Below are 15,534 nucleotides of genomic sequence, written 5' to 3'. Positions count from 1 at the left end.
ACTGGAAAGGCTGTTCTGCTTTTCCACCTCAGAGGTTGGTGTTGCAGTCCCACAACTCTCTGGGGAAGGGAATCTGTGGAGGCACGCAGGTAGCATGTGTCAGCTTCTCTGCTTAGGGAAAGGGATATTGCCAAGAAAAAGGCTGTCACCTCCTCCTCTTCCACATTATACCCATCTAACCAGTGGCTGATACAGGCATCAGACACACACTGGTGTGACCATCAAGTTGAATTAAAATACATAAAAAAGCAGACTCAATACCCAAAGCTTCCCTTTTGTGGGGAGCACAGAGGAGTCATAGTGTTCCTCCTACTGTCTTGTTCAGGAATCATAATAGACCCCAGAACAGATTAGTCTGCTTGTAGTTGAAAATACGGATTTTCTTTCATGAAAGAAAACTGTAAAATAAAATTATAAATATAATGAACAGGATGCATTTAACATATTAAAGATGTAAGGAATGGATGAAAAGGGAGCAGGTGGCTAGCTGAGCCTGAATCAGATTGCAGGGGAAGCAAACTTAAAATAGCACCACCCTGTTTGTTTAATGTCTTTATTACTTTAGAAATGTAATAACAATTTTTAATCAAAACACACAAGCAATAGCAAAGTCTTACACAGTTATGTAGGCTTCACCCTGAGGAAACACATCTGAATTTAACCATTTTTTTGGAAAGGAAAAGGGCAAGAATTATCCTTATCTGCTGTCTCTTCTCTTACTAGTAGAAAATGACTTGCTCAAAAGCAATGTCGAGTTACTAAATCTTATATGTATCTAACTAATCTACAGCTATTTCACAGAACCTCATCCAAATGAAGGCATTTCTGTGGAAAATTGAGAGAGGATTTGAGCTATCAGAGACTAACTCTGAGGTGACTTCTGGCAAAAAAAGGCCACTGCTGTAGGTAACATGTGACCATCCTTTTTGGTCCCACTTAGCAGGGTGGTTTCAGTTCCCATGTCCTGCTGAGAGAGGAATTTTTCAGGAAAAAAGTGAAGCCATCCATAGGTCAAAATTAGCACCTTAATATTTACCAAGAAATGCAGAGGCAGTCAGGGCAGAGAGCATATAGAACTGCATTAGGTAGTGCCTTCTGCTGGTCAAAGAAGTTACACATTTAATTTAGCATATCCACTTTAAAATTGTATTCAGTGTATTGTTACCTGCAGCTCTTTCATATTAAAAAAACCCAAGAACAGAAGGGAAAATATACCTTTTCAAAATGTGCAAACCCACTTGGTTTGTTACCATAGTAGGGGAAATACTTCATTCTTTTTTAGTTATGAAAAATACAGTTTTAAATATCTGCCATGATAGTGGCCGATAGCTGCAGAACATGAAAGCAAACATATTAACAAACTCCTTGACAATGTTTAATCTGACCTGGATTGGATCAAGCCAACACTTTTATGCATCTCATCACAGTCAGGGAGATGAGCTTTTACCCCTTCCTCTTTCTAGTTTCATATCTTTCTTTAGATTTCTGCCTTTCTTCTTGAGTATAGGCTTTTGTCAGGCCAGTCATAACACTTCCACTGGCATGTCTATTAAGTGCACTAGCCACTGAAGTGGCTAGAAAGGGCTTAGCAAGAAACTTATTTTGTTCTGTAGAGACTTGCTTTCTCTGGCCAAATGGCAACAGTGGCTGGCCGAGAAGGTGGTTCAAAAGGCTTAGGAAGTGGAGTCTTACCAACATTTAAAATTTTCCCAGTTGGCCAAGTTGCAGATATACTATTCTCACAGCACTGGGAAGGCACTGATGGGATAAAAAACTGAGGAGGAGTTCAGTGTCTCACTATAGTGATAATAGAGCAATGGTTAGCTTCCTGTGTAGGAAGAGGACTTTTGAGGCCTCTTATACCAGCAGGGAGTGCTGAAATCTTTGCAGGGCACACCTTGTGCCTCCTTCAGCAGGAAGGGCTGCAAACTCAGAAGAGAGCCTCATTCAGGGTGAAGGTGGAGGGGCCTGTTCTCAGCATCAGTCACTGTTAAATGAATAATATGAGATGAAAGGAACACAGTGCATCCACACCGGGGCATTACTCATTTTAGTGGGTTTTGTACTACACAAGTGGTTTGCTTGTGACAACTTTGCATTCACCGTGGAGAGGCACTGATTTCACTTCTTATTGGAAACCTCTTTGCTGTAAAATGATTCTCTTTAATTCTGTTTCCTAATTTACCATTCAGTTAATAATATTTAGTATAGAGAAATACGATGAGCTACTGTAAAGTATAGTGGACTTTATACCCTCCGCTTACTAAAATAATTTATTCCCCTGACATTAGACCAAAGAAGAAAGAGAAAAATCAGAAAAACTCATATTTTTGCAGAAGGGAGGTACTACATTCCTTGAAATGCAGGTAAAAACAAAAAATACTTTCTTGAAATGCAGTCAAATAGGATGGCAATGATTTATTATTTTATTATTTTTTTCCGTTCCAAGCCCTCCCTTTTTAATATGTATTTTTATTATTATTATTTCATAAGTTTCAGATGGAGATGTAATCTGGGGACAAAATTCTGAGGAATGAGTCCCTTCCAGAGCTTATGTCTTCCTAATGGAGACTGATTTCTCTGCTAGTTAGAAATCTACTTGCACGATGCTGTTTGTGGCTGTTGTTTGTGGTTGTGCATGCATTTCCAGCATAAACCTCACTGAGAACGTTATGGTGAATGGGGCACTTTTGTCACTAGAATGAATTTCCTTTATATGATCAAGTGAATCTAGATTATGCCGAGTGATGGTGAACTTTGTATTTTTATTGGTTTTTCTATTAGCCAAGTGTGATAGAGAAGAAGCTGCAGGAAGGAGAATCTGCTGGCACTTTGGTTACTTCTCATCAAATCATTATCCAGAAAAGTATCCCATCATCCCTAGAGGTTATTTTTAATTCATTCAATTTTAAACTACCTCATTTGTTTAGTTAAATACAGAAATTATGGTCTTAAGGTCAAATAGCTGGGTGCTGATTGCATAGTCAAAGAAAATCACATAGCATATTTGCGTGAGGAGGAAAAAAGATGCTGCAATTAAGTTCCATTCAGAATCTTTACTAGTATGTTTAGTTTACACAGTTTACTGTGTTGTACTGCTCCATTTAAACAATCCTGAAGGGGGTTGAAGTTATTCTAATGAAAACAAGGAAATTCAGTGCAGGCTACAGCTACGTACAAATGCATACTATTATAAAACCTCATGAACAGTGTGTTTGTGACAACTGGGGAACAGTTGAATGGGCTTATTTGCCCCATTTTTGTAATTTTTTTTTCTTTTACGGTAGCATTATGAACCTCTGTGATATGTGATTTTTAACCCCAGGATGATTCCAATCATCATTTTCAAACATGCCCTGAAATGCTATACCACTGCAAACGAATACAAACATAGTATGGGAAAAATATTTTTTGTGTCCACGTTATATGGGCCTCTGAGGGGAGACAATATGCAAAGAAATCATATGCCTAAGGTGGTTCTGTTTGTTTGTTTGATAACTGCTCTAAGAACTACAATGGTAAAAGTTGTTATATGCTTTCAGAAGAGGCAGCATTGATTTCTTAAAAGTCATCATACTTTAGTGTTCCTGAAGTACAGATAAACCTTCAGATATTCTAATTTAGCTTTTATATCTCAAATATAGGGCACTGAGGATTGGGTTATTATAGACAAAATACCCTCTGAGGTAGTTGATGGTGAATCGGAAAAAAATCTGGCATACAAGGTAGTGACTGTGAGCAGTAAAACTGCCTTTCCACCTGAGATGTTAAAATCCAGTACCGTTCTAATGCAGAGCTTTGAGGACTTGGAAAGCGAAATACAATCCAATGAGGAGAATAAGCAGAAAATGTTCACCCTAGGAAAGTCCTATGATACCATGTCTGGGAAAATTGTAACCATGACAAGTAAAGCTAAAGAGGGCGAGAAAGCAGTACAGCCTTCAGTAGAAACTTCGCAAAAAATGGAAAGGGAAGTGCAAGAATCTGTGAAAATCATTCCAATAGCGGCCAAGTATGAAATTCTCAAGCCTGTCACTGATGAGAAAGCCAGGCGGGGATCCGATGTGCAGAGCACAAAAAGAAAGCTGTCCGACTCTTTGACACCCATAAAGGAAGCAGAATCTCAGTTACAAAGTCCTGAAGAGGAGAGTTTGAAAAAGACACTAAAGATGGACCAGGATTTGCAATTACATGGTACACTGGGAAGCTTACAGCTTGGCAAAGCAGAGAAACATCTTGGCAGTGAAGCTGTAAAAGCAGGGGCATTTGCCTGGACAGATAAGAGCCTGTCTGAGTGGAGATATTCCAGAGAACAGCCATTTACCATTGCTACTGCTCACTATGTTACTGAGTCGTCTGCATCAAGAGTGGTGGTAACAAGTGGCTTTGACTTCATGCCACGATTTAAAGATAAAAGCATGACTTCTTTTAGGCAATCCCCTCACACCGCCCTACCTTTCGGTTCTCTTGCTGCCTGGCTTTGTGTTGACAGCAGCCAACCCAGCTTATTTTTTTTCTCTCATACTTTGAATCCGTTCCACAGTCTGAAATAGACATTATATAAGGCTTTCAGCCTTTCTGGTTTATTTAAAGATCCGTGTTACTGAAATGTACTATTGCTGCTGTGGCTTGTTAATAAAAGGAAAAAAAAAAATATTTGCTTGAACCAGCAAAATGCCAATGCTAACAACTATGCTTTTAAACTGTTGCTTACTACAGCCATTATGAATTCGCTCTGATTTATTTTCCCATTCTTTTCCCGTTTCCAACTTCTCTGTGCCCCCGCAACCTTCTCTCCTTTTCCTCTGTCTCTGCCTTCAGTTTTGGCAATTAATATGTCTGTTCATGTGGGTCTGCCTTTCTTCTTTGTATGACTCTACATTTCTTTGTCTGTTTAGACTAAACAGTCCACCAGTGAAAAAACCTTGGATGGTTCAGATATCTTCACTCTAATAGAGTCTGCCAGAAAACCGACTGAGTTCATAGGAGGGGTTACTTCAACTTCCCATAGCTGGGCTCAGGTGGCCGTTTGATTCCCTCCATCAGTGTTATAACTACACAACAATTACTTTTGCTTTTCTATTGTTTCCTGTTTTTTGCACAATTTGGAACTATATAAGTAATGCATGTATTCATGTGCCTTTTCCTTTGTTACAAGAGATCACAACAGAAACTTCACTGAAAAAGAAAAAAAACCAAACCAGGTTTCCTCTCATTTCACTTTATTTTGGTCATTGTGCAGGGTACTGTATTTTGCCTTTATAAAACTCCCACAAAAATACCAATGAGAAAAACACTGACATTGACATTTCTCTTCGCTTTTAAAAGTTGTGATTCTTGCTTTGTTTCGCATTTCTACTGTACTGATAACATCCTGAGAACAAATCCGTGCAACATGAGAGAAATAAATTGGCAAAATATAATACCCATTTTTTAGTTTATGTTCACAGTACATTAAGCTGAGGAGCTACGGCAAATAGTGTTGTCTCCTTCTGATGCTGAGTGTTCTTTTCCTCCTTCCCTGCAGAGAATAGACACAACGACATCTCAGGAGATAACTTCCAGTGACATGAAGCAAGCAGTTCAACCACATCAGGATACAGTGAAGAAGGTTGTACAGGAGACTGTAGTTGTCAAGGAGAGACATGGGATGGAGGTGCATGCAGGCGGGGATCCTGCTAAAGTGGTCGGACTTGCGCTGGATGCCCAGGCTGAGGCAGCATCCGCGGTGGCTGCTGGCGTGAAAGGGAAGGAGGGCTCTTCTGGGACTGAGGGGGCGAAGGAGGAAAAAAGGGAGGAGGCTGAGAAAGCCCTAACCAAACAGGAAGGAGTCACTGCCACTGCTTCATGTGAGCAAGCAGAGGAGCACAGAACAACAGTCCAACTTTCAGAGTCTTTGGAAAGAAAATCTCATTTTGAGGTAACTTGTTATTAAATCAGTCACACCTGTGCTGAATTGCGAACATAGGCAATGGTGGACTAAGTTAATTCCTGTCATGGAAAGTAAAGTGCCAAGTTTGTATGATTGCATCTTTGAAGCATGCAGTTTGTTTCTCCTCTTATTTCCTCCTTGTGTGGCATCTGCAAGGCTTGTTGCTGTTTTCCATCATTAGCAAAACGCCATGCATGTTTTAAATAAGTGCTTTTCATGCTACAGAGAAATACTGAATTTCGTGCATTTTATGCAACAGATAACGAGATCAGCTGGCATTGTCTTTGGGAAAGTCTGTCCAGATTGGCAAAGTTCATATGTCCTCAAAGACAGGAAATAGATTTTTTTTCCATGCTTGGTACAATTATAGACAAGTGTACAATGTCTTAACCCAGGTTCCTTACCTTAGATCCATTAGCAGAATTTCAAGAGCTTTTTTGCAGAGGGTTTTTTTCCAAAGAAGACAGAAGACTAACCCTGAACAGGGTTCATTCTCTTGTCATGTTAAGAAAGTACAGAATCACAGAATCCCAGAACAATTGAGGCTGGCAGGGCCCTCTGGAGCTCATCTGCTCCAACCCTGCCATTCAAGCAGGGACACCCAGAGTCAGTTGCTGCCCAGGACCATGTCCAGAGAGCTTCTTCTGGGCATCTCCAAGAAGGGAGTCTCCACAACCTCCCTGGGCAACCTGTGGCAGTGCTCAGTCACCCTCACAGTGAAAAGGTGTCTCCCGATGTTCAGAGGGAATTTCCTGTTTTTCAGGCTGTGACCATTGCCTCTTGTAGTGTTTAGAATGTTTTTGAACTTTGGTTTCATGGATTCCAGGTGTGGTGGTTTGAAGTGTGAAGTGTTGCCAGTATATACATGTATGTACCACTGTAATGAAGATAATTTTCTCCTTTTTTTTTTTTGTTAAATGCAGAGCACTTTTTAGTTGTTCTTTCTTTTCCCCAAGCAAAAAAAAAATCCTTCCGAGAAATCCAAATTCCAATTCCTTGTTTTTTGTTCACACAGTCACCAGTTGTGAAGACTGAGACTATCAGTTTCAGCAGTGTTCCTGGTGGGGAAAGCCTTGAAATTTCAACAAAAGAAGTGCCAGTAGTCCATACAGAAACAAAAACCATTACTTATGAGTCTTCTCAGGTAAGAAATTCTGCAAAAGACACTGTCTCAGTTAATATGCCCTTAAGGAACCTATGTTTCTTTACCCATTTTTAAGTGTATGCCTCAGTGTAAATTGTTCTAAATTGTTCAAGTATTAAATATTGGCATGAGGAGGATGTACATCAGAATAACTTACCTGAGGGTGACTCTCATGTTCTGGTGTAGGGCCTTTCTAGATAAAACTACAGATTTAAAAACCCCAGCTTCTCATCTGTCCTTCCAGAAGTGAAGGGGAGCCTCCAAATGCAGAGAGAGAAATACTGACACATGATCACCCTAATAGCAGTTACTTCCCTACCATTAGATGCTCACTTTATGAAGAACTGTAGAAACAGGGAAGTTTAACAGTCCAGTTCTTGTCTCCCTGTGCTCAGGAGCATTCTTTGTGATGACTGGTTTTCTCTTCTGGTTCCTAGGTGGATTCCGGTGCTGACTCCGAACCAGGTGTATTGATGAGTGCACAGACTATCACATCTGAAACCACCAGCACTACGACTACTACACATATCACCAAAGTAAGTCCTCAGAAAACAGGGAGCTCTTTTTTCACCAGGGTGCGTGCTTTCATAAGCTCAATTCCATGATTTATTTCAAATTGTGGACCCATGCTTATGCTCTCTAGGCAAAATCTTGTATTCTTTGGGTACTTGTCTTCATTTACCTGTCTTTGGCTATACTGACTTGATTAACTCATCACTCAACAACTTGACCAGAGTCCTGAAAGTCGTGAGCATTTAATGTATTTCTTTGCAAACACAAAACCTTGTTGGGCAGAGACACTTGATTTACCTGCAAATACTATCTGGAACTGGAAGCAGTATAATCACATTGGCATCATTTGGTAGCCTGGAAGGAATAATTTACCTGAACATGAGGCTCCACTGACATGACTATACTGCCTTTCATTCCTGAGCTGTTGCCCCTGCACGGTGTTGAAAGCACGTAGTAAGTCTGTACCATGTAATCATAACAGAACATTCAGTCAACTCAGACACCATGGCTGTGTTTCTGGGTAGTACCCTGGGGAACTCTCCAACAGCCAGACTGAAAGCTCGTAGCTGCAAAGACAAAAGATGTTGGGTCTTCCAAGGTCCAAGACAGCATCTAAATAACAGTTCCTCCCTAAGCAGAAACTCTCTTAGTGCTCTGACAGCTCTCCTACCAATATTCACTGGGGACAGGATTTCATCTTTCTGCAGTGAAGTTCCTAATGCTACTAACCCTTTAGTAGATGAGCTATACAAAGGCCTTCCACCCTGTATTGTATGGGGTGTCTGTATTCCCATGCCATTCTTCATAGGACAAATTTACTATAAATACCTACCATTTTTGACATACAAACATCTCTCCTGATATATGTGCAGATTGACTAGAATCATAAAATAATCTGTGTTGGAAGGACTTTGGGAGGTCGTTAATCCATTGAGAGCAAGCTGACTTCAGAGCCGCTTAGGGTGCAGATCTGGGTTGCCCGTTGCCCCTTCTGCATGTGCTGTTTGAGCCAGTTCAGTCCAGTCATGTCTGGGTTCCTGCCCTGATCGTTCTCTGGATGAGTAGCAGCACTCCAAAGTTACTGACATGCATTTGTCCCTCCCATCTAGACTGTGAAAGGAGGCATCTCAGAGACAAGAATTGAAAAAAGAATAGTCATCACAGGAGATGCAGATATTGATCATGATCAGGTAAAATCTATAAACTGCTAAAAAAGCTACCATGAAGACTGCCAAAGAGAACATTTTTAAATACTGCTTTGACAGATACTGTTCATACTGGCATGCCTTAAATTAAACTGGATTAGTAGTTAAATCATTGATGGTATATTTCATATTTTAATCATTTTCCCCATTTGTAAATTGTGTAATATCTCATGAATCTCTCCACCTTGCTACTGATCATGCATGTTCCACCTCCTTTTTGTTTTTGCCCTTCTGTGGTTTCCTTGGGATAGGCGCTGGCTCAGGCAATTAAAGAAGCCAAAGAGCAGCACCCTGACATGTCAGTGACCAAAGTAGTGGTACATAAAGAGACAGAAATCACACCAGAAGATGGGGAGGATTGACTAGAGGTAAGAAGATTAGATGATTTTCCTAGGCATTTACTGGGCTGGCATGTTGCAAATGTTGTTCTCCTACCATATTTCACCTCTAACTCTTCGCTTTCTCTCAGTGGCATTTTCCACTTGCATTTGCGTTGGTTATCAGTTCTGGTATTTGAAAGTAAACCACATTCAGCTCTAATCATCTGTCTTCATTTAACGGTGCCAGCTGGAGAAAGAGAAACTACTCATTTGCTTTCGTTGGCTCTCTGAAAAGTCCTCATTGTCCATGCTTTGTTATAGTCTAATTTTCTAATTCTGAAGTAATAAAAAATCATCTGCTTCCGTATCATTTAAGAACAAAAATAATTTGTTCTTAAAGGTGTGCATTTTGGTTTAAAAATGCCAAGGAAAAAACCTACAGCTGCTTTTTTAAATGTCCCTTGCAGATATGTTACAAGTTATGCTTTAATTCCCAACTTGCAAAGATATGGTCCGACTTGCTTTTAAACACAGTGAATTAGTTTGTCAGTATTTGGGTGTCTTGGCTTTCTTGTATTTGAAAGAACATTTTATGTTTTAAAGCAGCATTGTTTATCAGGATGAGATGATAATGCAGCTTTTCTTGTGTCAAGCTCTTTTTCAGTAAAGGCATGCTCTCCAATAGTGGCTGGATAAACAGACATCTTAATATTCCTATATTTCTTCTGTGTGCAGAAACATGCCATGCATACTAACCTGCTATGCAAAAGCTGTTAATGCCAGCACCACTGCACAAATTGCTTTGAATGCTGTATGCAGAAGGGGAAGAAAAAGCTGCTTGTCAGATTTGTTGGAATCAATAGCAGCATTTTATTCTTAAAACAATATGTATTCCTTAGCACTTGGTGTAAGTAACAGAGTATAATGCACCTTTTGAAGTTCTTTGGCTCTTCTGCTTTTGGATATACAGACCCTAAAGAAAACTGAATTTCAGTGTCAGTTATTTATTTGGAAGATGGAACCAGTCACTAAGGAGTGAGTAGCTGTGATTCTTGTGGTATTCTGCTAATTGTTTCAGAGACAGCTCAATGTGGCTTGCTTAAAAGTCTATTGATGTCGCTAATTCTTTCCATTGGCATCAGTGGACTTTGGATTTGGTCCAAGTTGCTCATACCGGGATGATGCCATTTTCAAATAGCTTTTCTTACATGAACAAAGTTACAAAATATCTTTTGTAAGAGAGTAGTTGCTTCAAATAATTAACTCAATTCTCTTTTCTGCAGGAATAACCTAGATTGCATATGAATCCAGACATGCATACCAGTAGGAATACGAGAGCCTATACGGAGTCTCAGTTCCAACATGACTGACTTGTATCTGTCTATGGAAAATTTCAGTACAGAAGAATTGATCTTGACCGTTAATAAAGAAACTGGCAGAGATACCTTCCCATAGAAAGCAATCTGAATCAGCAGCAGTTAAACAATATTGCATGAAGCAACAATAAAATTACAGAAAAGCAGCATTTTTAATTTTCTTAAAATGTCTAAGTTTTCAGCTATACCTGCACGTTCATAAACAATATAAACAGTGATCTCATGTAACACATAAACAGTTCATGCCTTTCACAGTTTCTGAAAGTCTAAACAAATTAAAATTTGTTAGGTGGCAAGCCTTTTGTTTATGGATATTGTAAATGAAGATTACCCCCAAAATGCTAGAAGCTGTATAGGTACTGTGTATAATGTTTTACCACACATTAGATGTGCCAATAACACAGTTTATTCGGTAAACAACTTGAATCTTATATTTGTTTCATCTGGTTTTATTACTGCCCGATAAACAATGATGAATCTCTACTCTTATCAAAACACTTAAATGCTTACAAAGTGTGCTTTGTATACCTGAATGAATACCCTATGAGGTAGTAATGATTTTAGTATATTAACTTTAATGATTTTTGTCAGCATTGTTCAGAGTCAGCTTCCAGTCACCCTTCACAGATCCTAACCTTGTAAATTATATGTAGTTATTTTGGAGAAAAAAAAAAAGAATATCTGTATTTTACTTAGTTTGCAGCTTTAGAAAATTATTAATCTGAAATAACCGTGATGGTTTTCTATTGATTTCCCTTTTGTTCTCAGAGGAAAAAAAAAATCTGTTTGAGAATCTGGTCAGCATTTACTATCTAGTTCAGAGTCAAGCCTTAACCTGTACAGAACATCCACCAAAAACTCATTAGTATCCAGCTCTAATACCCACGGAAGGGATAGCGTCCATTACACTGTCAGCTGCATCACAACACATGGTGAATGTATGTTTCTGCATAGTGAAATAAAAGTGGTAAATGCACCCAAAATTGTATTGTTCTGTGTCTAAAAGCACCTAGAGGTTTTTAATATTCAAAACATCAAAATGTTACATTTGTAGGACACCACAGGTTTTACTCATGTGCACAGTAGATGTGTTTTGTCTTCAGCGGCTGACACTGCTCTGTGCAGACAGTGGGAGTTAGCAGAGCATCCAAAGGGATGAGTGTTCACCTTTGTGCATATGATGTTTGCAAAGGAAAAAGACTGTTTGGTTCCTTCTGTTTTCTCTGGTTGTGTAAACATTTCACCGAAGCTAAATGAAGGATTTTGTCATTGCTTAGAAAGTAAAGGACAGTAGCGCTTGACCCAGATGCACTCTCTTTTAGTACTTTTGTTCTGAAATATGGATAAAATTCTCTTTAAATCAATACTTACTTACAGTTCTCTCTTTCTGCTCCTTTGCCACATCTCATTGACACTCCCCTGGTAGTTTAAGAGATATATGTAACAATTAATTCACCCTTCAGTCTGTATTTCCTTGCAGTATTGAAAGAAAATGGGTACAAGCAGACTTTTCAGGACATAAAGGGCCAAATTTGCCCTTCGTTGTTTACACAGGGCTCCCTCCCATTGAAGTCAATGGATTTGGCTTCAGTGGAGAGCAGGATTTGACCCAGTGACTTGTTAATAAATGTTTATTTTCATAATTTAGAAAGAAAAATAGTATATATAGAGAGAATAACCTGTAGATAATAATTAAAAGTAATATCCTGAGGCTTTTAAAGCTTTGCCCTTAGTTTCTAAAACATCTTCCTTCCACCAGCCATTCTTCATGCCTTTAAATCCAGAGTGCTAATGATGTAACCCCCCCCCAAACTGCCATCATTGCTCACCTTTCACCTAATAACCGCCGGTTCGTTGTGAATTTTGATGGCCCTCTCCTAGTCCAAGAGCATCTCTGTTCTCATCCCTCTGGGTGACAGTAGGCTCAGCTCTCTGGTGCTGCTGGCAACCAGGGGTGGAGGAGGTCCTCACCTTGTCTTGGCAGACAGCATGCCAGGTCCTCCCTACTGCATCAGGAGTTTAAAAATAGACTCTGAAGCCATATCGATCCTCCCTCAGGTGCCCCTCATGTTGTCAGCTAAGGAACAGCATTGTATTACCTCAGAGAGACGAGGCGATCACACAGCCTTCTCTCCAGAGTTAGCATTATATTTTAGCATGGCTTGAGGAGATTGTACTCTGGTGATCCTGCACAGTATGTATGCTGTCTAAAGATATTGTGTCATAAGAAGTTAGTCTCCTTGGAAAGGACACTCACCGCTAAGACACAGCCTAAGCACATACAAACTATGAGGAGATGAGAGTGGACAGGCAAGGACGTCTCAGTGCCACTGTTGGTAGTAGACCCTTGTTTGGGGGATGGTTCCTGGAAGTGATAGCTTTGGTTTTTGTTAGAAACTGTTTCTTGGGTTGTCTACCTAATGCTGTGCCACATGAAATAAAGAGCACCTGCCTGTTTCTACCAACCATCTTTTGTCTCCGTCTCTTCTCATTTATTGTTGGTCTTTGTCTGGCCTCTAGACGTAAAACAGCTTAGAAAACAAATCATCAAATATTGTGTTACTTGAAAACACCATTGCCAACACAGACACCAGTACAGGAGACAGACTCACTTGCTACAACTGGAGTCACAGCTTCAGCCCCATACTCTGCACCATTGTGGTAAGGGACCCAGATGTCCGGGCAGGGCTTTGCACACCAGGCAAGAGTGAGCATCACAAGTGATCACAGCAATTGTGACCATTACAGATACAGAAAGAGTGAATACATCACCTTGGCATTTTTTAAGGTTCTTTGGAAGCCCTTAATGGTTATCCTTCTGAAGTTTTTTTAAGGCTGTCTCATCACAAATGGCAAGTGAGGGTATTTCTGTGCTCGAGCATACATAAAGAAGTGAATGAGCTTCTAAATCTATATAGTAGATCAGAGCAAGGATTTAACAGCTTGGTCCTATTTCTTCCCAGAGCAGATTTAGACACCTGGTGAGATGATGTGGTTAACCTGTACAACAATTTGTATCTGCTAAAATTACAGTTCCTTATAAATAGTTTTTCATTACATATAAATTGTACATTGACTCCAAGCTTCAGTTCAGTAATCACACTGGCAAGTCTTGCTGCAGGTTTCTTGCCTTAAACCAAAATAGTTCTGTCATTTAAGATCATAAGGCCCATTTACAAGCTTCACCTTTACACATTCCCTCTTCACAGGTAATAATAGTGAGATAATGAAATGCATTCCCCTTTTTTATACTGGAACAATAATGGTCTAGATTCTGCAGAGCTGGGAATCAAACCTTTATTTTTCATTATTTTTCCTAGTTATTTAAAGTTTGTGGCATGCCTGAGACAATGGTGAGATATGTTGCACAATTATATTTTTTGATGTTTGTTGAACACACCAGAAGCACATACTATATACTGTATTGCCCAAAAAAAATCCCACAAAATCAACCACATGCTCAATCAAACTGGCCAGCACCATTTTTATAGTTATTTTATTGTTATTGTTATTTTATATTGTCAGTTGCCATACAGTCTGAGATGCTACACAAAAAACTGTCTCAAATAAACAAAGTTCAAACTAAAACCAAAGGAAAGGGTATTTTCATTTGACTTTAGCTATTATAAAGCATTAAGAAGAAAATTTTTTCAAGGTACATATATCCCAAACTTTGGCTCACTGTTTTGAAATTTGGTCTTAGCTCTTCTGTATTGTTAACTTTAAGTAAAATCCTTAATTGGGCAATATCTCATTCCCCGGTCTTAGATCCACTTTTTCCTGAAGTACATGGAAGAGTAAAAATTTACTAATGAGAAGAAGTTAAAAACAATTGTTGAATTCTCTTTTTTTCCCATTCCATGATGTAATGAAGCAGACATTGTTTTTAAATGTTTTCTGTTGGTACTGAACTTCCTTCAGTTCACTCTATTGATCTAGTCTCCTGAGATGTCTTTGTAATTTTCTTTTGCTTCTGAAACTCCCTGTCTCTAGTAACAGGCTTTCAGGGTTGATGTTTCCTGTGGCCATGTGCTTATCAAATGATACAAAACTCTCCGCTGAGTGGAATAAGACCAAAGTCCTCTCAAACATCCATCCTCTCAAAAGATCTGGGGCTGGATGGACATGAAGAAGGGCAACATATGATAACAGGAGCTGAACTGGACCTCCTACAGTCCTGTATAGATCCCAAGGTATAGTGCTGGTTTGAGGTACTATGGGTGGACTAATGCACAACTATGAGAAACGCTATCTCCATTGCTTATACTATTTTTAAAGAGAGAGGAAATTAAGCACTTTTCTTAAATCTATAGATTCCAAAGGCTGTATCAGTCTTACACTGCAAATAGTGGTTTGCTGTGTCTTTTGTCACTAGTGTTATGCCACATCAGGAAAGAGTCTGCCCATGGTTGCTCTGGTCCCTCAGAGCAACACAAAATACCAATCTTACTAGCAAAACCTTGGTCATACACTTAAAAAGACCATTTGTAGTTATGCATCTTTTAGTTCCATTTCAAGGATTTACATTTAAATAAACAATGGGGCGCATTGCTATTTGTTTTCATATAAAAATATTTTCCACAAGTTTCTGTATTCATTAACCAAAACCAGATTATTCCATTATCTTGGAAGCCCTTGTTCATACTGTACGTTACTCTGGTTTATGCCACTTGATTCTACCTCCACCCTTTTTTCTGTCTCCCATTCAACATCAGTGCTGCTTCTCAATTAGAACTAATGGCTCCTGTAAAGACTGTTGGAACAGAATTTCAAAAATTCTGTTTTAAATGAAAACCAGTAGGCTCAAATTACACAAAAAAAGTCAGTCAACTCTCTTTCATCATCTTGTGTTCCCAAAGGCAGCTATAACCTCCATAAACCAGTGACCTCACTCTTGCAGCTGAAATGACTATCAGTCATTGTAAGTAGGATTAATGGCCTGTCCTTTGAGAATGACTACAGTGACATAAAGTGGAAAAGAAAAATGAGAAAGAGTACTGACACTAGAAATTGTTTTCATTTTTAAGCACATTAGACTTTTATC

The 15,534-nt window shown here is 39.2% G+C and overlaps 1 protein-coding gene across 28 annotated transcripts in view; it reads left to right on the top strand.

Annotated features, from left to right (window-relative positions):
- Nucleotides 1-12,958, top strand: part of EPB41L3 (erythrocyte membrane protein band 4.1 like 3) — a 139,040-nt gene extending 126,082 nt beyond the window's left edge. For 11 of the 28 annotated variants that reach the window (XM_027676101.1, XM_027676106.1, XM_027676120.1 and 8 more), the window contains 10 exons: nucleotides 2,292-2,366; nucleotides 2,785-2,886; nucleotides 3,645-4,373; nucleotides 4,899-5,021; nucleotides 5,528-5,920; nucleotides 6,948-7,076; nucleotides 7,514-7,612; nucleotides 8,699-8,779; nucleotides 9,046-9,162; nucleotides 10,398-12,958. In XM_027676101.1, the coding sequence (XP_027531902.1) occupies nucleotides 2,292-2,366; nucleotides 2,785-2,886; nucleotides 3,645-4,373; nucleotides 4,899-5,021; nucleotides 5,528-5,920; nucleotides 6,948-7,076; nucleotides 7,514-7,612; nucleotides 8,699-8,779; nucleotides 9,046-9,156 (1,842 nt within the window). In that variant the 3' untranslated portion in view covers nucleotides 9,157-9,162; nucleotides 10,398-12,958. The remainder of the gene's footprint in view (nucleotides 1-2,291; nucleotides 2,367-2,784; nucleotides 2,887-3,644; nucleotides 4,374-4,898; nucleotides 5,022-5,527; nucleotides 5,921-6,947; nucleotides 7,077-7,513; nucleotides 7,613-8,698; nucleotides 8,780-9,045; nucleotides 9,163-10,397) is intronic. The other 17 variants (XM_027676249.1, XM_027676217.1, XM_027676275.1 and 14 more) reach the window with 8 other exon arrangements.
- The last annotated feature ends 2,576 nt before the right edge of the window (nucleotides 12,959-15,534 follow it).

Source organism: Neopelma chrysocephalum, unplaced genomic scaffold (assembly GCF_003984885.1).
Source record: "Neopelma chrysocephalum unplaced genomic scaffold, ASM398488v2 Primary Assembly neopelma1_22, whole genome shotgun sequence".
Classification (NCBI taxonomy): domain Eukaryota; kingdom Metazoa; phylum Chordata; class Aves; order Passeriformes; family Pipridae; genus Neopelma; species Neopelma chrysocephalum.
The sequence above is the reverse complement of the archived record's forward strand: the minus strand, read 5'-3'. Positions and strand labels throughout refer to the sequence as shown.